The following is a 26,814-nucleotide window of genomic DNA, read 5'->3' as shown; positions in this document are numbered from 1 at the left end:
AATGCAGACAAAGGGATTGATGGAATCAGGGGGGAAAAAGCTGAAAAAGTGGAGTTATTGTAAACAGGTAGAGCCGCCGGTGCCTCGGCTGAGCGTGCGACAGAGCTGGTTAAAGCCCCTTCATTTCCTGCTGCTGATTCCATTACAGCTTTCTGTGTCTGAGCGCAAACGCTGTTAGCGGGACAAACATTTCTGCCTCTGCACACCAATGGGCTCACTCCGTCTTAAAGGCCCCCTAAAAAAGGGAAGGGTCAGTGCACCTCTTGGGAAATCAGTTGAATAAACCCGCACAGTGCTTCACAAACACACACACACACACACATTGCTTTCCATACTCTTGGGATGCTTATTTATTGGTATTATTTAACAATAAAGCGAGGAAGGGGTGGGCCGCACAAACTTCTAAACCAATCGTCTCGGTTACTGAGCCATTACCAGCTGTTATGGGGCAAATGCAGGAAAAAAAGCACAGCGGAAATAAGAACTCTCTAGAACCCGAGGAATGAAATGACCTACGGAGACAATATACTTTAAATGAGTTAGAGAAGTTTAAAGTGAGTCATTCGACAGCTGGACGGCAGCGGGTGGGACACAGGTGATCGCTCCTGAAGCTGGCAGATGCTGAATAAAGGTTTAATAAAGAAGGGACAGCAACAAATATCATTTCTCCACTGACCTTGAAAAGGCCGTATAAATTCATCAGGAGCTCAAAAACTTCAGGCGCTAACAATATTACTGCAGTAAAATGATAATACTCTTGCAGTACGACTGTGTGAGACGCGAGACTCGAAGGTTTTATTTCCAGCTGGAGAAATAACAGTGTGGCAGAAATAAGTGACTAAATGTGACAGTTGTTTAATACAGCACTTTTAGCTCAGCACTTGAGCCAGCCCTCATTTGTTTATAGCTTGCAGGGCAAATGGGAAATAAATGCAGCAATTTATTGAAATGAGTGGAAAGATACTCATTATCTATCGTTGGCCTTTTTTTTTAGAGACTGGACAAAACAAACCAAACATGTTTTGTGACACGCTGCTAGTAACAATTGCCCTCCTTCTTAAATGATGAATTAGCTGTGATTAACCACTTATTTGAAACGCTGAGCTCAAATCTACCAGTCACATCCAGGCCTGAATACTGACAGACCCGTTAAATCATGAAATCAATCAAATAGAGCCTGTCTGACAAAGTAAAGTAGACCAAAAAGATCTCAAAAAGCAACATATCGTGCCACAGATACTGTTGAGAAACAAAGTCACTGAAATTCATCAGTCTGGAAAAGGTTGTAAAGCGATTTCTAAGGCTTTGGGACTCCAGTGAACCACGGTGAGAGCCTTTATACATGAATGAAGAAAACTTTGAACAGCGGTGAACCATCCTAGGACTGACCGGCCGACCAGAATTACTCCAAGAGTGCATCGAGGACTCATCTGGGAGGTCACAAAACATCCCAGAATGACATTAAAGGAACTGCAGGCTTCACATGTCTCAATTAAGGTCAAAGTTCATGATTCAACAATAAGAAAGAAAGCGGGCAAAAATGGCGTCCATGGGAGAGTTCAAGGCGAAAACCAGTGCTCACCAAAAAGACGACAAAGGTTCGTCTCAGTTTTGCCAGAAAATATCGTGATGATCCCCAAGACTGAGTAAAATACTCTGTGGACTAACGAGACAAAAGTTGGACTTTTTGGAAGGTTTGCGTCCTGTTACATTTCATAAAAGGAACATCATACCAACAGTCAAACATGGTGGTGGTAGTTTGATGGTCTGCTTTGGGATGACTCGCTGTAATTGATGCAACCATGAGTGCTGCTCTCTACCAGAAAATCCTGAAACTGGATGTCTGGCCATGAGTTCATATCCTGCAGTTCAAGAGTTATGAAGCAGGACAATGATCCAAAACACACCAGCAAGTCCACCTCGGAATAACTCAAAAAATAAAAAATACAGGTTTTTGGAGTTATAGTCTAGACTTAAATCTGATTAAGATGATGTGGCATGACCTTCAACAGGCCGTTAATGCTGAAAACCCTCCAGTGGGTGAATTACAACACTTCTGTAAAGATGAATGGGCCGGCATTCCTCTACAGTGATGTGAAAGACTCATTGCCAGCTATCACAATCGCTTGAATACAGTTGTCGCTACCAAGGGCGGCCCAACAAGTCATTAGTTCTAGGGGGAAATTACTTTTTCACACAAGGCCACCTGTAGGTTTGAACTACTTATTTTCCCTCAATAAATTACATCATAATAAAAAAAAACAGCATTTTGTAGTTACTTGGGTTATTTTTGTCTAACATAAAAACATTTTTGATGACCTGAAGCATGCAAGTGAGAAAAACTTGCATGCTTCAGACTTCAGACTTCAAAATCAGACATCAGGAAAGAGGAATATAATTTTTACAGGACTTGTGTTTCAACAAACAATTAAAAAAGACATTTGTGCAGTACTTTGTTAAAAAAAACCAACCCCCCCCCAAAAAAAAACAAACAAACAAAAAAAACCCAAAAAAAACAACCAAAAAAACCTGGGATGCTTGGTGTGTCCAGCCTTAGTGCGGCTCATCAGGGCCTGAGCATACATAACCGGAGTGAAAAGTGCTGAAACATGGTGGAGAAAGCCAAGAGGCTGTAAAGCCAGGAACAGAGCATGTGCACTTTTCATGAGGGTCAGTTAAGAGTCCTTAAGGGACACTTTCCCACATAGCAGCGGATACTCAGCATGCTAAGGACAATCAAGAAGTTGGCCCCTGGTTTTTAAGGAGGAGCAGAGAGTGCTTGTTAAGAGCATACAGGATTCAGTCACTTGTCAAGTATTCAAGCATGAGGAGGTCCTTAGAACGGCTAAGTGCAAACACAGGTGCAGAGAGATGAACTTGCTCGAGGTCTTCATGAGTCCAACATGTCGGTGAATGTTGTCTGAATTTGGTCATTTAATTATGTCTTCCTCCTACACTTACTAAGAAGTGTAAAACAAATGTCTACATTCTTATGTCCAACTGTTGCTAGTTTCTGCTCAGCTCTACCACATGTTACAGGTTGCTCACTGACCATTTTGCAGCATATGTTACCCTCACCTGTTTGATCATTTAAGAGACAATGAGGTGCCCTTTATTGGTTTTCCTTTGGTGAGGGAAGGGAGACACACACACCTCCACAAATACACTGTTGGGATTACTGTGGCCAGATGGACAGTTTTTACATACTGCACAACCTCTGTGTCCTTCTCAGTGGATAATTTCCATTGTTCACATGTGAGAGAAGCTTCACTGCGGTTCCTGACTGAAGCCCTGTGCTCTCTTGACTCTCTGGCCATCGGCTGCACATTAATCAGCCAATTATCAGCCCTGGAGATAAACGTTGCTACGCCAACCTGGCAACCTAATCCAATCACCTTGGGGGAAACGGGTCACGAAGACACTCTGATTGGATAACCCGGGGCTGGGTCGTCGCGCCTGTGACCCGCTGCTTTGAATTGGTAATGATGTTAATATTCTCCATATGGTCGCGTGTGTGTTGGGCATTCGTGTGTGTGTGCCTCCCAAAGCACGGGGGGCAATCTGGAGGTCGAGCTGCACCCCAGCGTTAATGGCCGGTGGAGAGGGCGGTAAGAGCCAAAAGCAGCACTATCCTCCCCCTGGGGCAAACCTCTCGATGCTGCCATTTCTAGCCATCTTTCCAAATCCTCTTTGCCAGACTTCAGCTTCTCTTCTTGGCTGCCATGCAGTAGCCCTTAGCACTAAGCCCCATATTTTCCCAACACAATAACCATAAAGTGCCAACAAACATTCATGAGTTGGAAAAAACATTAAGAAACACCTTCTAAACTTAAGTGCTTTCATTTGGAAAACTGTAATCTGTTACCGACGACTGAAAGCGAAATATTTGAATTTCTACCTGAAGCCCTTAATGCCTCCACATCACCGATCCTAACTCCTACCTCTCCTTTCCATATCCACCCATCTGTGAGATGCTTTTATACATCTCCTGTACTATCTGTGCACACACACCCACGCACTCACCTCTTTCCCTCCCACCACTCCAGCTGCAGCCCCAGCCGGCTCCACACAAAGGCAGGCCAAATGTATGCTAATGAGAGCCAGGCCAATGGTGGAGCCGCACTCATTTTGAGAGGAAATGGCTTTCAATAATGGCGGCCCCCGGGGGGATTTTGCACAAAGTTCAGCTCCACTTTGAAAAATGCATTCAATTCACTGCTGTGTCTGCTCTCCCTTTTTCTCCTGTTTTTCCCCCTCACGATGAAAAAAAAGAAGAAGAAGAAGAAGAAGAAGAAGAAGAGGGAGGAGGAGGAGGAAAGAAAAAATAAAGCACATTCCGGAATATATTTGTGCCCCCCTCCTCCTCTCGCCTTGGTATTTATGCTAGAGAGAGTCAGAGGAGTCTTGGGGACCGAGGAGCCGTGATTTATCTTTACAGAAACATCAGAAACAAAAACACAAACATGTGAGTCTGAATAGTGTTCAAACTCTATCTGGCACTTCTCCTCTGCCTTTTGTTGCTCTGGCTTCTTCTTTTTATTTTTGCTCTGATGCTGATTCAAATGTCCCCAGAAGCGTGTTAACTGTAGCATATGCATTTCAAGTGGATCACATCCTATGGGTCTTGGGCCCAAAAATACTTCAAAGAGGAGATGAAGAAAGTTAAATAACAGTGAGGGAAATTTCTCGAGGTAATGAACATTATTTGAACCTCACTTGTTGTGTTTGTGTCTAATTATGAAAGCCAGAGAATCTGATGGAGGCCACTTTAATATAAAGCATCTGTTATTATCATTTATACGCTCTAAAAACATTTTAGAGCAAGCGACCACTAAGGCGGTTAAAATGATTATTTTCATCATCGGTTAATTAAGTTTTCCTTAATAAAAATGTCAGAAAATAGAGAATAATTACATAGTAAGATTTCCCAGACTTCATAAGATCTTTAAATTGCTTGATTTGCCTGACCAACATCTAAACCCACATACTCAATTTATAATGACTCAGCCCATCTGTGTAATTAAAAAATGGCCAGTTTCCCTCTGTAGGTTCATCCCTTTGCGCAGTGCTGCAGCTATTTTCACATCACTCCTCGGACAACTCATTCTGATCCAGGGACTTGTGTGTTTGTGACGTCTGCTGGGCCCCATCCACAGTGTCAAAACAATGGCCATTTATCTCGAATTTCACTGTAGGAAAGGGCCAACGTCAAAGTCAGGCAGAAATGGATGTTTGGGCTCGGAGGAAGTTTGAGGTTCATGATGAAATTGCACAAAAAGCAATCTAAAAATAGCAGCTGTGCTGGAAGGAGTCCAGATGTGCGCAAGGGGGCGGTCTTGAGTGGGAGATTGGTCAAACTAAAATCAAATGTGGTTGCTGATTTGTTAAGGTCAGTGTTGGCATTTCACTCAAAACATTTCTCCAGTATGTTCACTAATTACTCGCCAGAAAACGTAATGTGCTACAGCACTTGTTACTTTATTTTCGTGTTACTCTGTGAAAACAACCTGAAACCATTGTCTCATAATTACCAGTTGACAATATAAACCTGAGGCCACATTACATCATCACAGTGACTCTACTGTAGAGCAGACAGAGATGGAGGCTATAAAGCGAGACTGCTCATCACTGCTTCTGTTACCTTGTGAAGTTCAGGCTCTGGCTGCTGGGCTGGGGTCATCATGCACTCAGCTTTATCATCACTCTGGGTTCTGGGCTAGCTTAGCGTTAGCATGCTGTCTCTGCTTGCGAACAGCTGAAGTTGTGCTAGCAATATTGCTGGAAGCAGTTTACATTTCCACTATTGCATCTCCACTTCTCTGGTGCCGGAGATCATTCCACCATTTTCCACATCCCGGCATATAAACTGATGCTTTCCCTGCCCGAGTATTATTTTGAACTTCCGAGTGACTCAGGAATGACTAATTATTCAAGATCTCCCAGAACAGTTTTAGTCTATGATATCTATCCATCTATGAGCTGAGAGTTAGACTTTTAACACTATCATGTGCTGCGAATCAGTAATTGTTGGAATATTTCATGCTTGGCTGGGACAGCGTTCATGCTTTCCCGATAAACTCACGTTCCCAATAAAGCATCTTCAATTTTCTAGTGTTGCCAAACAGGAAACTCCAAATCCAAGGAGATTCAAATCTACACATCCGAGATGCTGAAATGACTTGTTTTACTTTTACTTGCTAACCTGACTGATGGATTATCACAGTGCGATAAAAGGGAAGCTTTGGTCTATCAAAGGTCATTCAAATCTCCTTCAACCTGCCTCCATTTGGGTTTGTCCCCCTAGTTACAGCTGGATAATCTCTCTATCCCTGCACAGCTTGGTTATGTCCTTCTTTCTCCTTTGCTTTCTCCCTCTCAGATTCTCAGTGCGCCTCGTACCCCCTGAGCTGGTGCTGATGTCTGCGCTCCCTGGTGCCTGTCATATCAGGAGGGGCAATAACCCGTGAAATGACTGTTCTCTTTTTCTCACTCTCCTGCTCTCCATCCCGGTGTCCCCTCTTTTCCTCATTCTCCTCCTCTCGCTTTCCATGCGCAGTGCCACTCCACGCTCCACTTAGCTGCCGGGCCGCGAACATCACGAAAATGGCGTTTGCTCAGCATGTGCATACACACGCTTACATGCATAAGACAGTGAATATTCTGGCGTGGTTGGGCAAATGTATATGTGCTATATAGCTTGACAAGAGCATGGTTAAGCAAACAGGAGGAATGTGCAATTCCATTAAACCCACACTAGAGGTTATACATCCTGCATGGGAGCAAACCATCCTCCATGATTGTGTGTGTCTGTGGGAGAGACATCCTTCTGCCTGTGCCCTGCTCTCTGGAGAGCTGATCAGTCCTATTCCTGGGATGAGTAGACACTCCCAAGGCAAACACTCCAGATTTAATTATAAGCTCCAAAGAGGATTAGTCTGTGCTGCGCTCTGTGTGAGTGTGCGCTTGTGAGAGTGGGGGAGACACAAAGGGAGGGAGTGGCAAAAAGTTAGCCCTTCATTTCCTGCTCTGAAGAATAAAACAGACACACACACACACAGCTGTCTCACCTGGGCTGTGTGAGGTACTGTCGGTCTATTTCTTCATACTGGTGGTCAGGGCGAGAGTCGGCTCCTCTGGGTGCCATCTGTGAGGAAACACAGGAGAAGCAATGTAAGTAAACAAATCAAAATGGCCCAAACACCAAACAACGAACCCACAACGCCGCCGATGGAAGTCACCTGAAAGAATAAATGTTTTAGGCCTTTTTTAAGGCTGATTTAAGGAGCTAAACCCTGCAGTGCAGACCACACATGTCCTTAGGCTACATGTTTAACCTCAGTAATATTTCAGTAGTCCGGTGGTAATTTAACTCTGTTGATGTACATTAAGCATTCAAAGCACACGTGCTTTCGTGTGCAGCCTTAAGGTTTCAGTATAAACAAAAATTAGAGAGCGAGGAGTCGTGGAATGCCCCACATGTGGTAACATAAACACTCGCCTCCAAGTGGATGCTGTACCCCTTTGATAAATGTGCGTGTGCGTGTGTGTGTGTACAGTTCTTTCAAACATGTCAGCCACGGGTAAAGAAAAAAAGAAGAAGAAATTCAAAGTAGGATTTGAAAAGACGGTGGATATGTTTCTCATCAGAGAGGCCATCACCGGGAAGTGACCGAATGATTAAAGCCGTCCACATGCTTAGGCGGATAAATTGGCAAAGACAGTTTCCACATGGATTGGTACACAGCCGTGCATTTTCAGGTCAACTTTTCATCCTCACTGAAACACCGCAGCAGAAAAACAATCTGCTAAATTTCTTTCTCTACGCCTCTCCGTTGTTTTCCTGGATAACAGGTTATCGCCTGCACTTTGTAATTACTTACAGAGGAAGGGAAATGTGAATAAATGTAGAAACCCATGATGAATACAGACATTTCCATACAGGGCGATTAAGAGCCAATTAAAAAAAAATAAACATGCTATGTTCATTTTCTTATGTTCCTGACCACAATACAGACCTGCAGGTCACTGCACGGTGCACTCTGCTCCCAATATTAGATTTTTGTCCATCTGCAATGACTCTTGTAGATTTCTTTCTGACTGTGTGATCATGTATAATGTGGCCTTTTATTATGTAGCTGTTTCAATCCTTGCATGTTTCTTTTGGTTGAGGTCTCTCTGGAAAGAAAGACCTTGATCTCAATGAGGCTACATGTTTAACTAAAGGATATATTAATATTAATAATAATAATAATATAATAATAAGGAGGTGTGCTAAGAAGCTCTTATTTTTTACATTTCATCCTGAAGCTGGTAATTGACTCGTGCTGGACAAAAGCATTTAAAAATGTAGCAGTGTCAGTTTTTCTACATGATATTGAAACACTGCTGGAGTAAATGGAAGAAATCTGTTAGCGTGACATGTTGGGACTAAGAAGTAAGTAACAGGTTTGTAAAATTACAGAAAATGGCTCAGACTGTCCTGTAATAATTAAAATTTATGCTTTGGACCCACCATAAAAACATATATCTCGAGTATATCTGTATTTCTGTCATCTCATTGTTTATCTATTATTTATTTACTTTGGTGTACTATGAATGAGGAGGTCTTTAACGGCAGGAAAAGCTCTAAAACTCATGAATATACAAGTTAAAAGTCTAAAATCTATGCCCCTCTGCCTAAGACATCAAGTGGGACAGATTGGAGTCTTTGGCGGGCTGATTCTAGCCCCCAGACCTTATGTTTGACACCCCTGATCCAAGACATTTTTGAATTTTATTAAGGATTTGTACAAATGAGGGGAATTTGAGATGCATCTGTGTTTTAGCACAGTGATTGCACCATAAACACCATCATCCGACTTAATTGGAACTTAAGTCTAACGTTTACCATCAAATTTAGCTGCATACAAGTGCACGTGCTCCAAGATCGTGACAATACAAATGGTTTTAAACAAGTCGTCCCTGAGGGCACGAGAGGAGGGAGGAGTGTGGAGGCAGAGGCATGGGGAGAACACACAGTTTCAATTATCTGTATTCTGGACTCTCAGTTTTCACATACAAACACAGGCTGTTTACCCAATCGACATTTCAATGGTCAAACGTTCCATCCACCACTGCAGCACAACACGCACGCGCTAGAAAGCTGGTCAAACACACAAAAGCAACCATATGTACAATAACTGACATAAACAAGCTAATCGTGAATTTGACAGATGCTCACCCGGCAAACAGCCGTACGTTTGATCCAGGCTATCAAAACGATGCAAGCCAGCAAACGTACACAGCATTTAAAACCACAGACACACTATGAAAAGAGTCCGCATGACTTCATGCAAGACCAGTGTATCGCTCTGTTTTGCATGTATGTATGAGTTCAAACTCATTCTGCATGTCAATGCTGCAGTGGCGCATTACCAGATATCATTAGCATGTCTCTGTAATGTAGAGAGCTCTAATGCCTCTGAATGGGAGCCAGGAAGTGAAGCACATCAGAGCCATGGCTAGGGCAAGGCTGCTACTTGACTCGCTGAAGTGGCTTTGTGCCTGTGTGTGTATATAGTATGCTAATATTGTGCTAGTCGTGAGGGCTGTGTGCGCGTGTGTGTCTGTGTGCAGTTTTAATATAATGTCAGAAAGTGAACTCTCCATCTTTGGATGGCAGCGTGTGCGCGAGAGAAGGGGCCATTATGCAAAGAGATGCATAATAATGTGAGGTAAAGGGGGCATTAGCAGCAGCAAGAAGCTGGGACTCAGGTGGAAGACCTTCTGTGTGTGTCTGTGTGTTGGACAAGCCGTAATACATCTTCTGACTGTGAACAGACAAAAAAAGGGGAAGAGGAGGAGGAGAAGGAAGAGAATGATGAGGAGAGGAGGAAATGTGTGTTTAGATAAAATGAGTGAAATTCTTTGTCCATTGATTGTATTAACATAATAGCCTGCAGCCAAAGGTCTGGATGATCCCTTTATTAACTCACAAACACACACACACACACACACCCCAAACACACATTATGGATGCCTGTCATATGGATGCTTTTCAGACGGAAGCCCATTTCCCCCTAAATTAGACAGCCGGCTTTAGTGCCAGATGATGTGCCTTGAAATACTGCTGCGGTGTACACAGACACATACATGCAAGTAAACAAACACACGAAACAAGTCTCGGTCTCACCATGGCAACTGGTAAAACAGCAATATGAAATTCATCTCGGTTAAGAGGGGAAATGCAGCAGTCAGACTTCTGAGGAGGCGGTCAGTGAGCAAAAGAACTTCAGAAAGGTGGAGAGGGATCAAATGCACTTTTCCTCACGCGTCATGGTGATGAACCTGACGTCTTCATGTAAAACACTGTGTGTACGTACAGCATGGCTGCTGCTGTGCCTGTGCAGCTATCACTGCCAAAGTTAATGTCATGTGCAGGCGGTAGCTGAAAGAAAGCCAGATTCTGCACATGCACACCAATGACAGGGAGTAGTGCCATATGGTGAAATTAAAGGGCGACCAAATAATGCTTTACCTTATTTTCTGTCATATTTACACTGTTAGTGCAATAGTGAGTGCTCAGATTAAAAATCAGAAGTAACTGCCCACACAGAAGCTCCACCCACCTGCAGTTTAAACCTTCTGAGGGGCAGCCAATCAGAGGAAAGCTGTTATAACCCAGGTGATGAAGTATGAGGCCCAGAAGAAGAAGGGAGATTAGTTTTAACCATGAATCATGCAAAGCTACTCTAATGAAGACCAAGGAAAAAAACTTGAAGGTAGCAAATGAGCATAATCTGCCCCCCTTTTAATCTTGCTTGCACTTCCTCTGGATTTACATTTATTTGTGTGTAGTTTGCACTAAAACCTTACAATAAAAATATCCAGAGACTGCTTTTTATACTCTCTCATCGTGGGAAAGCAAACGAGCTTAAACATAACAGAGGATATAAAGTCTATAATTGTGTCGAGTCATCGCACGTGCCGCAGTTCGCCAGTTGACAAACGCTCGCAATGACAGAATGGTTGGCACGTGCGCGAGCGTGAATGAGCAGAATGCCACTTTTCCATTTTTCCAAATTAGAAAGCTTTGCCTTGACAGTGCCAGATGATACGCATTGAAAAACACACACCACTCAGCTCTAGCAGCGCAGCTGTCGCATTCATCAGAAAGCATTGCCAGAGCTCAGGAAATGAATTTCTTGAAGCACTTTTGGCTGTGCTGGAAATTTGTGATGTTCATATATACAATAAGCCTCAAATGAGAGTCCAAGTGCTTTGACACAATGCCTGAGCAGCGCTTTCATTCTCTGACTGAGATGCTAAGATTCGCCTTTTCCAAGACGCTTTACTCCGCCGTCTCTTTTCAAACTGCATAATTAGCCTCCTGTATTGCCATCCATCCATGCTTTTCTTCCTCCCTCCATCCATCTCGGATGCTAATTAAGCATGTGTCTCAGTAGGAGCCTGTGCCTGGCACCCCATGCCCACCTCCTGTTGGCAACATCACCCCGCGAGCCCTGCATCCGACTGGCACGATGAGGCGGAACCCACCCGATATCCATCCTCTCTCTCCCCCCACCCTCCCTAAAAATCACTGTGATGAGATTTTGCTGACTCCCCCGTGGGAGGAGATAGAATAGATAAGAGGGAGAGAAAACAGAAGAGGGGAAAGAAGCTGTAAATATGAGGCACATGTAGAAGAGAACACCAAACAAAGCAGGAACCTGTGAGCCAAAGAGTATCTAACTACTGCTGCCACTAGTTGCTGACAGCTGGAGTTTTAAACATAAAGAAACCACCACATCCATATATGTATATATATATTTATATATTCAAAAACACTCCTGCAAAAACAAGTTTCATCCAAACATGGCTTTAAAATGTTAATGACTACAGAGCTAAATCTGACACTGTACGTTCTCTTTGAGTGGGTGCTTTCTCACCTGAAAGCTTTGAAAAGCACTTCTTGAGGTGAACAAATCTTTAAATTTCAACCACGCTTTTTAAATGTAGACAAGCACAACAGCTGTGCGCTTTTTTAAAGCTCTAATCCTATTTAGGGTTGAGTGACGGTAAAGTTAAGACGACTTCTTTTCCGTTGGCTTTAACGTTCTTAGGGATGAGTTGTTTCTAACGTCGGCATTAGTGGATTGCTTGATATACTCTAGGTATCATCGTTAATCTGCGAGAGCATCCTCCTCTTATTTTGCAGTTTTTTAAAGCTAGAGATCCACATCTGCAGCAACATTTTACCGCTTCTTTATTTAGCTGCGATGTGCATCCACATCGATGGTCCTCAAGTTTGGCTGTGGAAGTCTTTGCATGATCATATAGTTCGACTAAGGCAAGATAAGAGGAACAATAGTAGTAGTTTGACTATTAATGCTCATGTTAACCACTGATAACTATGACAGGTCCAAAGCAGTGATTTTTCAGTTTTTTTCCTTTATTTTGCAAAGCCACTGGGCTGAGCATCTTCTTCCAAAAGAAAGTTTTTTTTTCTGGGCAAAATTCTTGGATTTGCAGTGTTCTTGTGAGGCAGTTTGTTGGCATAGTTACCAGCTAATAACCAGCTCATGCTCGAAAAGGTCGAAGCACCTCTTTCATGCTAAGCCGAATCGAGCCCGTCGGCACACAAGATTATGTCGAATTAGGAGGGCTCTGTGTGTGCGGATCACAAACAGGAGGCTCACTTGCCCCCCAGTGTACACTAAACACTCCCACACCTGGACCCTGCTCACACAGAGCTCGTTAGCAGCAGATGGTACACACACACATACACACACACGGGGACCAAAGGTTACACACATTCAGACTGGAATGCAGTCTAGTTTGGTAATAGGCCAATCTGCTGGTAATTGTCATCATTGTTAGTGTTTGTGCAGGCCTCCGCTTCTGACCTTCCAATGGCTCTTTACATTTCCTTACAGTTGAGTTCAGGCTCTGACTAGACGAGTGTGCTAGAGGTCCATGTAAGGATGAAACAAACCGGGCCAACAGATATTTTGTCTCATTAGCTACAGAGTGTTCAGAGCGGTGCTGGTGACTCGTATGCTTTGCCGCAGCCGCACGCAAAGCTAATTTATCTGTCCAAATACATTTTCTCCGGTTTAAACTTTCAAACTGTTTACATGAACTCCAAATAGACTGACTGTTTTACATGCATCAGAGAAGCGAGAGAGGAAGCATACTCAACACAACATTGTGCACATCTCTGTGAAAACCAGTGACGCTACTGGCTAAGAGTGGACAAACACACAGAGAGAGTGAGAGAGGATTTGATTTGTTTAAGCTGCCATCAGCCAAGAATGATGACACAGCATTCAAAGTAGGCTTGTCTTTTAGAGTTAAAGCATCTGTGCAAAGCAGCTGGATTTTTTGATGAATTATTGGTTCCAAATATGAGATTTTAAACACGGCCGGGCGATGGTGTTCACAGATGTGGCGGTTTCCATGTTTTGCTAGTCAGTTTGACCGCACATACACATTGGTGCTTGCATCTTTCTCTTTAACACTGTTGAGCCTTTCTGTGGGTAATAAAGAGACCGAGGCTGGGATTTTACCCTCCTGCTGACGCACATATAGACAGCTGCAGACATCAGAGGTGAGTAGCTGTTCTTATTATACTTTTTTTTTTTCCTTCCCCTCCAAGTCCACCTGGAGGACTAATGCATAGTTGGTGCATTGTAATGTAGTGTCTGCACGGACCTCGGAGGGCAATGAGGATGTCTGCAGAGAGCCTCGTGTTCCTCCCCTGATAATGATACTTCTATCATAGCGTACTCACAGAGATTTAAAACAAAGACAAAGAGAGCTGGCACAGTAGAGACTGCAGAGTTCAGCAGGTACTCCTCAAACTAAAAAAACTATACCTAAGTGCTGCTTTATTTATGCCCCATAATGTATGTATACTTTTATGTCAGCTCGGTGTCAAAGTACCTGCTGCTTGCTGCTCTCAGGCACACAGCACAGCAGCGAAACAGCAGTGGAGACCTGTCATGACGGTGGGCTAATGGTTGTTGCTGTATTATTCATTTATATATTTTTAGTCCTCATGTATAAAATCTTTCTGGTTGCAACTGGTCTCCAAACAATCACTATGAAACTAGCAAAAGTTAGCAAATACTTGCTAGTCTAATTTAAAAATGCAGAGTTTGCCAACACGCTGAGTCAGCCTCCCCAGATCAATGCAACTCATCTATGACACGTCTGTTTGCAACGCAGGTTCAACTTCTTTGGTGGTGTATTGGGGTTACAGTCCTATACGGTGTCACTCTACAGGTGAACTGCTGTCCTGTAGCGAGTACAGCACTATCCCTAAATTTCTGTTTCAAATCTAAGAGGTCCTTATTAGACTCTGAATGCGAGTAGTTAATGTGAATTTCTGCGTATGCAGACAGGAACAGCTTTCTGATTTTAGAAAATTCATAACAATTCATCACTAACGTAACCCAAGTCAATTTAAAACTGATAGCAGACTAACTTATTGATGTTTTAATGCTGTCTTGATGCAAAAAAGTCACTCTGAAGAAGACCTAGTCTGTCTTTGAAGCTCAAAGGCGATGAGATTACAACAAATTTGACTGTGCCACAGCCTTCAACCACTGCTTTCCCCTTGTGTGACTGTAGCATTAACAATATATTAAGATGTTATGCTAAACCAAATCAGTAAGTTCCAGTTCCAGTAACCTCTGGAAAGGAGCCTTTGACATCAGAATGGGAACTTACATGTTGGTGTGCTTTGCTGTCGCACCTATCTTCAATCAACATGGATCCTAAACCTGTTCCATGTGTGTTAGTGTGTGTGTGGCCATGGCAGTGGCCATGGGGTGTTGTTTATTTACTGGGGCCGTGTCCCTGTTCCTGTCTTCCTCTGCGGTTCTGTTAGCCTCCCACTGTTCACTGAAATAACATCCAAATACCCCTGCAAGGGTTTGTGTGTGCAGATGGTTTGTGTCCCCTCTTTCCAGGTTATGACGCCTCCAAAAGGCAGGTCTTCATGTGTGTAAGAAACAGATTTTTACCCCTGTGATGCAACCAGAGAGTGTGCACAAGTCTAGAAACAGCCTTAAAGTTCAAACCAGTTTTTTAACAAAAAAAAAAAAACACACAAAACAGCAGCATCACTCTGCCAGTTCCCCGTCCAGCTGTGCTGAGTCATGCGTTTGTGCTCTGAGAAGGCATCATCTCCACAGCACGCGTTAAACAGTCCTCTGTTGTTTTCTCCTTCCGGTCACAGATTTTTAGATGTGGGGGTTGACACCACCGCCGGCGACGGAGTCTTTGATGATTGCATCCAGCTACTCATGCTCTCCAATGGCCTGCTGAAAATGTCGTGAGGTTGATCTGTTTGACCTTCAGATGCTTTGATGCAAGCCCTGCCAACTTCAGGACCTTTAAAGAAGAGGATTACTGCAGTGGTTTGAAGGGGTCAGTTTAAAAAAAACAAAACCCAAAAACTCGTTTATCCTGATGTATCTCTAGGTCCATTTTTCTTTCTTATGTTTTGTCCAGGCTTTTCCAGATTTTTTTAAGTTCCAAAAACAATTAATGGGATTGGAAAGATCCACAGAAGAGTGTTTTTTTCCCCCAAAAAAGATTGCTTCTTGTATGATGGAGCTTTAGCAGAAGCTACCTAGAAGCCAACTCCCTCCAACTCTCTCTGAAAATTTAGCAAAGAAGCAATTTCCTCTGCAGAGTGCAGTACTTGCAGATGTTTGCCAGCACTGCATCCTCTTGGCCCATGATGTCCCTTTCGCCTCCCAGCTCACTGCTGGCAGCAATTTTCTTTGTGAAGTACAGACAATGCACAAAACCCCAGATTTTTGGATGGAAGGGGGGTGATGAAGTGGCCTGTTTAGTGTTCCAGCCCCTTGATTTAAAAGTCAATTAGGAAGACACTCAGAGCCTTAAGTGATGAAATAAATCACGCTTATCCTTTTAGATTTCTCTATAAAAATATGACTTTATGAACAACAAGCACCTGCATTTAATGCCTCCTTTTTTAGAGGTAAAAGCTTTATATATAAAAAGAAAAAAAACCTGTAAGAACTTGACATTACCTTGAAAATGCAGGTGCTACAACAAAAATGCCCATTGTGCACATTGGCACCTTTGAGAGGAATGGTGTCATGATTTAAAACGACGGCGGAAATGTGACCTCAGCGGAGACAACACAAACACGTAGATGACCCTGTCGAAACTCCATCTTCTTAAATCTAAACATAGCGCGGTGAAGTGCTTTGAAGTGAGAGTGGGCACGAGCACTGAGAAGAACGGGAGATTTTTATCAGCTCGCAGACAGATCACACTCTGCAGTTTGCCCGTAGGCCACAGACGAGCTGTGGGGATAAAGACAGACACCAAATAAGTCCCTGTAGGCCTTTGCTGGCCCAGATGGAGAAGCGGGAGAGAGGGAGGGGGAAAAAAGAAAAGAAAAAAAAATCACCCGGTTGCTGTGCAGCATCGGAATGAAGTGACTTAAAACAAAAAAAGAAGCGAGAGGGAAACGTGGAGCCTCAGGGATGAGCTGGAGAGACAAGGACAGAGGAGGAGGAGTCCGTGGATGGAATCACTCATTGTGACTTTGTAGGGAGAAAAGAGGGAGAAAGGTGTTATACGTGTGTGTGAGAATTTCTGATAGCAGCGGGTAGAAACATAAAGCTGGAACGAGCTGTTCAACTCTTGTCTTTGTCTCCCAGGAGTGTGAACAGGAGTTCAGCCAGTGCTCGAGTCTGAGTCGGTGCGCTTCGGAGATGCTGGAACAGGGAGTGCTCGTATGTGCACCAATCAAGCAATGGCCAAGAAAGCAGACGATGTCAAACAATACACAACACCCGCTGACCTGCTCAGACTGTGAAATTTCAGAAAGAGCACCGAATGAGCATGACGATTCTGCGAGGCCTAATGGGAATTTGGATAAACCAGAGCAAAGAAAAAGAGTTTTCCAACTTTTTTTTTTCATAATTATACAGGGTGTGAGATATTACATAACCCACTCATTTAACTTGGATTAAGACCTAAAGGTAAGCCCTAATACAAACACGGGCATGGACATTTTGAGGGACAGAGAGGTGACGGCTAGGCTGCAAAGTGTTTGCTCGGCTTGGTGCCTTAAGAGGCATTTTTATTGCAATCATTGCATAATAACTATGATTTGCTGCAGGTAATTTCACAGGAAAATTCTTATTTTTCATTTGCATGCTACCATTTAACTGTGTGTCTGTGCATTGAACCCATATCTACTGATGCACCTTGCTAACCAATCTAGCTAGTGTTAGCTTTAAGGTGGTGGTCCACAAACCAGAGTGTGATATAACATTGGCAGCATTCATCTTTTACATGCAGACTATGGGATGGAGAGATAATTGCTCCACAGTAGTCTTTTTTTCCCCCTTTGCTTTTGCAAGGGGATCACAATGGAAAATCAGCCTTTTTCAAGCTGATGTACTCTGTCAAAAAACTAACATGCTAACATTTTGCAAGTACGTACTGTCCTCCCCTAATGTCCCCGTGACCTTCTGGGGGCTGGTAAAGATTACTTTTAACTGGAAACAGTTCAATTTTACTTGTTTGCAGAATATTCATGAATCACAATTTCCCAATAATTCCTTGTTCTGGAAGAGCTGATGGTATAAGTGCAACCGGCAATTACATTTGCATTGCAAACCAGTGAATTATCTCACCTCAGTGGAAAGGAATAAAACGATCTGACAAGGCTGAAAGCTGGACTAAATGGCTTGTAAGAAGGGGCAATCTCTGCAGCACATCCTTCCCTTTATAATTATCACATCAAGCCCTGCATTAACAAAGAACAGTCTCCTGTAAGCCCCGCCTTCCGACTCATTTCTCCTCTGTCATTTCATCCTGTTTGGTCTGTTTTCCAGTAGCTGGGCACAGTAGCTTGTTCGATGTTATTCTGGGCTGCGTGATCCAAACACTAACTTGTGGTGGGGCCTGTGTAATTTTACGAGCTAGAATAGCAGCCTGGTCCACAGTTAGAGTTAGGGACCAATGGGCACTCTTTAATCAGCGCAGGGCTCAACTGTTGTACAGGATAAGACGGGCGTGTGTGTGTATAACAGAAAATCTAGAGTGTGTTTTACGTTTAAGGGTGCGAGAGTGATCTCAGAGGGGGTTAAAAGGAAACCAGGATGAGGAAACTGCATGTCTTGTAATTACTGAATTATGGGATTCTCCTCAAAAAGTTTTGTGTCTTCGCTGCCAGCCTGGATTTGGCTGCAGCCTCCTGCAGTGAAATGAACTCTGAAAACAGCTTCAGTCTGGCCAAAGCTGAGGTTTGCAGCTCTTTGATGATGATTGTGAGTGTGTGTGTGTCCCTGCTTATGCGTGTCTAGACTTGTTTCTTTTCCATGGTTGATTGTGAGCTGTGTGGGTTTTATGTGTTTGTGGCATGTTACCTCTTAAAAGTCGGTAATAAAATGTGACTGAGCGGGTGTTCATACATATGTGCATGTTGGTTTCTGTGCAGTTTATGCATTTGTTTCCTGAGTAATTATTGTGCAGTGCACTGTGATTAAATGTGTTCACATTTAGGAGGTTTATGCTCGGGATGGACCGATCTGACTGCACACTGAGATTTTGCCTTCAAGTATCCACCAGTACTGTGTACTGATCTGATTCTTGTGTTAAGCTAATATGCTGTACTGCTTACTCTGAAGAATCATTAATTTCTTCGGCATCACCGACGGTAAGGGAGTGTTCTGATGTGTAGTAGACACTTTTCAGGCTCTCCAGGTGCCAGCTAGCATGTTAAATGTTAAAATGTAAGAAGTGTCACTTATCTGGAAGTGTTTCTAAGAGAAAGCCTGCGTTTGAACAGACCACAAGCTTTCTAGAGCAGTGTCCATTTAACAGATGAGACCAAAGTGGAAACGTCTGGCTGTGATATCAGCATAAACACCTCACAGAAACCGTTAAGCACAGAGGTGGAGGGGTGATGGTTTGGGTGCGTTTTGTAGCCAAACACTGCAGCAAATTTGCAACAGAATGGTTGAAAAAAGGAATGAATCCCAAAGCCCAGAGCTCAGCTTGATTGAAAGCATAAAAAAATCCGTATTTAAACAAATGCCCGGATGTGGTGGGGCCACAATTCCTCAATAAGATGGGAGATACTGGTGAATTCACACAGAACATGGGCTGTCTTCCTTCTCTCACCCCAACCGGTCGCAGCAGATGGCCCCGCCCCTCCCTGAGCCTGGTTCTGCCGGAGGTTTCTTCCTGTTAAAAGGGAGTTTTTCCTTCCCACTGTCGCCAAAGTGCTTGCTCATAGGGGGTCATATGATTGTTGGGTTTTTCTCTGTATCTATGAAGCGCCTTGAGGCGACTTTTGTTGTGATTTGGCGCTATATAAATAAAATTGAATTGAATTTATTTACCTAATTTTAAACCACATCATTTTTTATTGCATCCAGACTTCTTCTCTGTTTCCTCATTTTCACAGTGCAGGTGCAGGAACAGCACAAACTCACGCACACATGCGCACACGCACAGGGCATATGCTAACCTGATTAACACTAACATTAGTCTAACATTAGTGCAGCCTCCTTCCGAGAAACACCCCCGGACCAGCTGCTCGCGCTCTCACTTGCTCACCTTCTCCAACATGCACAAACTAGCATCTCAGCCTCGTTCAGCCTCTCTTTTCTTTATAAACCGACATTTTTAACATTTTACCTGAAATGTTTCTAATTAACTGACCGGTACAGAGCCGAGCAAGAAGGAGAGGCAGAGAGACTGCACGCACGGGATGAAAACAAAGCTTTGACAACCACACTGCCTCATGCATTACACAACCGCTCCCTTGTTCTGCTGAGCAAGGGGACTTTATTCCTAGTCTTCTATTAAAGTCCAGCTTTAAAAAAAAAAAGGGATGTGAAAATGAGGTTTATACACACACACACACACACACACATATATATATATGTGTGTGTGTGTATTATTATTACTGAGAGGAAGAAAAGCCTCTGGACCTCTGAGTGGGCGGCTGTTGTGCGTGTTCAACTGACAGCTGAGACAGCAGGGGGGCAAAGACACATTATACTTTACGTTACAAGCCAAGGAAATACAACAATTTGTCAGCAGCGTTATAGAAGACAGGACTTTAACCAGTGATTTACAAGCCTGGCGGCCAAAAAAAAAGCCTGAATTGACCCCTGTTGAGCTTAGACATCAGGAAATTAGTTTTCTTTCTTAACACAAAGACTAGAGTAGTTAAACTGCAACTGGAAAGGTTGGCAACAACCAGATATAAAAAACCTTTTAAAGGTTAAAAGTGATACTTTCAGCTGATGCTTAACTGATGTCAGTCAATCTATGTTCACTAATTATAGTAAGCTACATTATCCCTTGCTGTATATGTGCAACGTTAATGGTTTGTTGCTCTCATAGAAAACTATGGTCGGAATTCCAGGACGATCCCTATTAAAACTCCAAACTGACTGTTCCTGGTTCACTTTTCCATTCAAGAGCCTTTTCTTTCTTTTGTTTTTTAAAATAAGGATCATTTTGAATAAGGAGTTGATAAGAAAATGCTCACACAAGAGTTTTTTTTAATCTAAATTAATTTTGTGGGTTTTTTTCTGGGTTGTTGGTCGGCTGGAAGCCAGCGTCACCATCAGCCTGACAGAACGACCGTGTTTACCGCTTTATTCCAAATGAAATGTTTTGATTGGCCATAAGCCAAAATGTATATGCTCTCTGTCATTTATTTTTCTTTTCCTTTACGCAGAAAGGAGGAGGACATGACAAATCATTTCCAAAACAAATCCGTGTGCTGTGGCAGGAAAACGCACTGAAATATGAATTTAGAGGAGCTTCTGAGCATTAATGCATCCCTAATGGAAAATTTAGAGATAGAGTAAAGATAAAGCTCAAGGACACTACAGCAGGGCGAATGCTTGTTTAAATCTCTAACAGCTAAGACCGCGCAGGCTACATTTTACACTGTCAAACCATCGTTTCTTCATTCTCCTCTTTAGCTCAAATTCTTTAGTCTTTTATGTCAATGCCTCCATGTGTCTGTCAGTTCCTCTATCCCATCTGTCTCCTCGTCGTGCCAATCCAGCTCCTCCTATTAGATGTCCTATTTTTCATCCTTCCCATTTTCCCCCTAAGGAGCTTCTTTAAGCCTCTCTGACTCTGCTCTGCAGCTTTGTCATGTTCTTAGTTTTAGTTCCTTTTTGTTTTTCATAAAAATAAAAAAAGTTCTCTCTTGCACCGTCACTTCCCTGCTGCCACTCTCCTCCTCCTCTCACATCCTCTCTCTCTCATTCATTTGCTCCCTCGGGCCTCCCTCCCCCTTGTGTGTTCAGAAGCAGGCTTCTGCAGGCCTTCATCACAGCGGGACGAGTGAGAGAGCGGGCCAGAGTTGTTCATAGCACAGGGTGTGCGGTAAGAGCGCGCTTGTCAGGTGAAAGCTGTGACGGACAGTCAGTGAGGCACAGTGGAAGCCTCCAGTAAATAAACTACACATCAGCCCACAGATACAGGACCTGCAGATACAGTTGCAAGTCTGTTAACGCAACACTTTGACAACTACCATTGACTTTATTTCTTAGAACGAGGTGCTTTTTCCCCCCCTAAAAGTAAGCTTTTAGATCATCTCACTGGTGAAGATCATTAGGACTATGGGCACAAAAACCACTGGGGGCTTGTGCCTGTGGGCATGAAGAGGCCCTCGCAGATCACCAGCGCCTGAATGCGTGTGCGCACACGTCCACGAACGAGTGTGTGCGCGCGCCAGTGTGTGTGTACGCCATCTATCACCGTGACAGGCTGGTGCGTGTTTACTTAATGATGTGGGGGTTTATTTATGAAGTGATGGCCGACGTGTGGGAGGGAGAGGGAAAAGTGAGAGAGGGGGAGAGATTGAGACAGCCTGAGGATGTGACATTAAAATATCATCAAGGTGATGGATGTCCGTGCACACAACATTAGAGAGAAGTACAAAAACAAAAAAAGAAAAAAGCAGCTGCGCAATGGATGACAAGTCGTATCTGGACTTGCGTGAGCGTTTTTCCGTGTGTGTTTCATAATGACTCCAGGTGTGTAGTCGCGAGTGTGGTTTTCGGGGACTTCTGTGTTCATTAAGGTGTCACATGTGCTGCCGCTGTTGTTTATGATTCACAGGGTAACGAGTTGAAGATAAGATGCACAAGTTCCTGCGTACGTGTATGGGTGTGTGCGCCTCCTGCATGTGTGCCCGTGTGTCTTTGTTAGACTGGGCAAACAGGATTCTGGCACGCTGCGTTACCATTCGTTTTGGCATGGTCACATACACTATAATGTACATTTCCATTATAATAAACCTGACAGAGAGAAAAAAAAGACACTCTGTGTGCTCGAACATTCAATCCTATGAGGTGAATAAGCGTCTTGGTCAGTGCACCAGCTGTAGACTTTGTAGGACATCCAAAAAGAACCACTAGGGGGCAAACAAATAGGCCAAAAGGGAGAACGAGTGAGGAAAAAAAGAGAGAACTAGACATGGACTGGCATCTGTACTCAAACACTCAAAGTGCTTTAGACTACAAACCACTTTTCCATTCACTTAAACACTGGAGCCACCAAGCGTCTCATATTTTATCATCTGGCATTTTAAAAGTTTCCTGTAAAATGTTTTAAAAATAAAACCCCCATCATCTCATGTTTCATGATTTTTGTCAAAACAGGTTTTTCCATCATGGTGTGAATTAGTGTTGGGAAGGTCCATTACAGATTACAGAATACATGCCCCAAAATGTATTCTGTAACGTATTCCGTTACGTTACTCAATGAGAGTAACGTATTCTGAATACTTTGGATTACTTAATATATTATCATGCTGTTTACAACTACATGAATGTACTATTGCTGTGATTTATTACTGTTACTGAAGGTCCGCGGCTCCGAATCGTAGTAAAGGGACCTCTGGCTAATACGTCGGGTTCGTGTCGGGCTCGTAGCTGAAAACTAGCTTTACTTTGTTGTCTGGGTCAACTTTGCTAGCGAGAGACAGAGAGAGGCGTTGAAAGGCTGCTCCAACGGAACTTATTGTTTTTGGAGGAAAACACGAACACAGCGTACAGTCGAGTCTTAATAGCTTACTTACAACTGGGCTCGTCAGGCTCTCTTCTTGGCTGCAGTGGTTATTATTATATTTACATGCTTCCAGCTCCCGTTTTTGCTCGATGACAGCTCGTACTTTTCCTTTTTCTCCCTCCCTCGCTCACAGACACATAACGGGTATGGCAGTCCATTCTCCCTGCAGCACGGACTACACTGCCTATGATGCTACATTCTTTAGAGCTATACCTGTAGCATTCTGCCTGTTAGCTTAGCACAACAACAACAAAAAGGCCTCTCTCACCCAGGAACACGCAGAGAGAGAGCGTCACCCTGTAACCATGGCAACCGTAACGCTGCCGCCTGGAACAACAGAACGTAGCTGTCAAACAAAACCCAAACAGTCCTGACCCGCCACAATATGAAACAGGGAAGTACCGCCGTGTAATCCATTTATTTCAACAAAGTAACTGTATTCTAAATACCACCTTTTTAAACGGTACCTGTAACGGAATACAGTTACTCATATTTTGTATTTTAAATACATAACGGCGGTACATGTATTCTGTTACTCCCCAACACTGTGAATTATGGCGTGTGTGCAGAGGATGTGCGCACATTTAGATATGACAAAAACCGGGCGTGTTGCTGGCTGTGTGGAACAGACGGACAACCATAGCTGAGCTAATCAGAGAGTCCAGAGTGTGGAGAACTAATCTGAGCAAATCTAGAGCTGACCGATGCCCTTTCACTGTTCTACTTTTATAACAATGAATTTCTTAAAATGAGTTTCTCGTTTTGATGTAGCTAACTGTGCAGTTACATTTATAATGTCGGCAACGAGCTGCTCAAACTGATACACAGTGAGCGCTCTGTTTTTATACCCTCTTATCATACCAGTTATCCAGCATTCATTTTGAACTAATTTAATAATGTTCTTCCTCTTCCATAAATTTTTAATTATTCAGACGCGCTTGTGACTGTGTTGCTTGTTTATTAGCGACATGTACGACATATTTTAAATTGGAATCATCTGTAAAACCAATAAAACCCCTAAAACTGAAGATACTGAAACCAAATGCTGTGAGGTGACAGTCCTCAACACTGCATGGCAATGTCGAGAAGGAAACAAGAAAGGAAATTAGAGGATAATCAAAGTAAAATGACCAAAATACAAGTGCAACAACCATGTCATTTACATCCAGCCTAAAACAATTGAAGAAAAAAGATCCAAGCAGACAAAAAGAGTGTTGAAACCAACCCAAACACACCCGAGGATCCGATCCAACATTAGACCGCTTAAACCGAGTTGTTACACAAGCTGAAGTAGGACTTTCACAGTCTCGTGCTAGAAAGCTCAAGTCTCACATCACAAAACTGAGTGTCACACAACACAATCAGAGCTTTACTATTTACTATAATATTAGATCATTAGATTATGATGTCATCAGTGGTGTCGTAGCAACAAGCGGAGTGAACAAATTTATAAGCCCATGTGCAGCGCGGCGAGTTAAGCTGATACATTATTGCCTTTATCGAACTATAATAAACAACCATATCAAGAGAAGTCTCTGCAACAGCTGACTGATCTTACAGAACAAAGAAGTCTAAAAAAAGAAACTTCTCGTGTACTTTTGTGCCTTAATTGGCCATCAAGACATTAAAGGGAGCCTATCATTAGCATACGGAGAAAACAGAGAGAGTGGGGACAGTGTGATTGGCATAATTACAAGTGTGACCTATCCACAGACAGGGAACATGGAGGACGGGTCAAATTAGAGACAGATAGACAGACAGGAACACAGAGGAAACAGGGTTAGAGGAAAGAAATGAGAAAGCGACACAAAGCCCTTTTTGAAGACCAGATTTAACCGCATGGGCGTGCTCACATATACACACAAAGCCAGTGACACAGACCCGCACGATGAACTCCACCTCTAAACCGTGCACGCTGGGAAAAAATCAAATAAACAAAGACACGAATAGATATAGTAACCATAGTCTTTTATTCCTGCTTTTGTTTATGTCCGTTTAGGTTAGTGTGGTACCCAGACACACTCACACACTTATCTTCTCTTTCAAACACACACACAGCTGACAGAAGGAGATGTGTGCTCCTGGCCTTGTGCGGAGAGCTCGGAAAGCCTTTTTAACCATTCAAGGCTGCAGAAAAGGGCCGAGTATAAAAGAGCAGCGTGGCGTGGTAGAAGTGGTGGCAACTAAAAGGCTGATAAAACAAGGCCGTTGTAAGCGAGTGAGTGCCACGCTCAAGCGCTCTGTATTTATGCTCCCATACCATCGAGAGAGAAAGTAAGGTAAGAAGGTTAATGTGCAGCAATATCCTGAAGGGGGAGGGGTGGGGGTTTTGAGATAGCATGGAACTGCAATATTGTGCATGGCGATAATGTATCAACACAGGGACACCAAATATTGATATTTTATTAATAATTATTTAGTTATTATTCCGGAAACTGAACAAACTTACATTAAATCATCTCAACCAAAAAACTACCCAACGCTGGACGCGGTTAGCTTGACAAAGCTTACGCCTAATTCAGAGCAAGCTAACGGCTCAGTCACACAACTAATGATAGGACAGCGAGCTCCCTACAGCTGCTGAAATAAACAAAGAAATAAAACTAAATTGGTGGCTGGACTTTGATTGTAATTTTTTTCATGTTCTGTGAACTAGGGCTGTGCGATATGACCAAAATCTTATATCCCGATATACAGTGGGGCAAAAAAGTATTTAGTCAGCCACCGATTGTGCAAGTTCCCCCACTTAAAATGATGACAGAGGTCAGTAATTTGCACCAGAGGTACACTTCAACTGTGAGAGACAGAATGTGAAAAAAAAATCCATGAATTCACATGGTAGGATTTGTAAAGAATTTATTCGTAAATCAGGGTGGAAAATAAGTATTTGGTCAATAACAAAAATACAACTCAATACTTTGTAACATAACCTTTGTTGGCAATAACAGAGGTCAAACGTTTACTATAGGTCTTTACCAGGTTTGCACACACAGTAGCTGGTATTTTGGCCCATTCCTCCATGCAGATCTTCTCAAGAGCAGTGATGTTTTGGGGCTGTCGCCGAGCAACACGGACTTTCAACTCCCGCCACAGATTTTCTATGGGGTTGAGGTCTGGAGACTGGCTAGGCCACTCCAGGACTTTCAAATGCTTCTTACGGAGCCACTCCTTTGCGGTGTGTTTTGGATCATTGTCATGTTGGAAGACCCAGCCTCGTTTCATCTTCAAAGTTCTCACTGATGGAAGGAGGTTTTGGCTCAAAATCTCACGATACTTGGCCCCATTCATTCTGTCCTTAACACGGATCAGTCGTCCTGTCCCCTTGGCAGAAAAACAGCCCCATAGCATGATGTTTCCACCCCCATGCTTCACAGTAGGTATGGTGTTCTTGGGATGCAACTCAGTATTCTTCTTCCTCCAAACACGACGAGTTGAGTTTATACCAAAAAGTTCTACTTTGGTTTCATCTGACCACATGACATTCTCCCAATCCTCTGCTGTATCATCCATGTGCTCTCTGGCAAACTTCAGACGGGCCTGGGCATGCACTGGCTTCAGCAGCGGAACACGTCTGGCACTGCGGGATTTGATTCCCTGCCGTTGTAGTGTGTTACTGATGGTGACCTTTGTTACTTTGGTCCCAGCTCTCTGCAGGTCATTCACCAGGTCCCCCCGTGTGGTTCTGGGATCTTTGCTCACCGTTCTCATGATCATTTTGACCCCACGGGA

At 43.3% G+C, this 26,814-nt stretch overlaps 1 protein-coding gene across 1 annotated transcript in view; it reads right to left on the bottom strand.

The window, feature by feature from the left end:
• The window catches only part of pard3ba (par-3 family cell polarity regulator beta a), a 205,305-nt gene that overhangs the window by 12,175 nt on the left and 166,316 nt on the right, over nt 1-26,814 (bottom strand). The window contains exon 23 of the mRNA XM_087836160.1: nt 7,068-7,144. Coding sequence (XP_087692286.1) covers nt 7,068-7,144 — 77 coding nt within the window. The remainder of the gene's footprint in view (nt 1-7,067; nt 7,145-26,814) is intronic.

Source organism: Neolamprologus brichardi, chromosome 23 (assembly GCF_056152115.1).
Source record: "Neolamprologus brichardi isolate AB-2024 chromosome 23, ASM5615211v1, whole genome shotgun sequence".
Lineage (NCBI taxonomy): Eukaryota > Metazoa > Chordata > Actinopteri > Cichliformes > Cichlidae > Neolamprologus > Neolamprologus brichardi.
The sequence above is the reverse complement of the archived record's forward strand: the minus strand, read 5'-3'. Positions and strand labels throughout refer to the sequence as shown.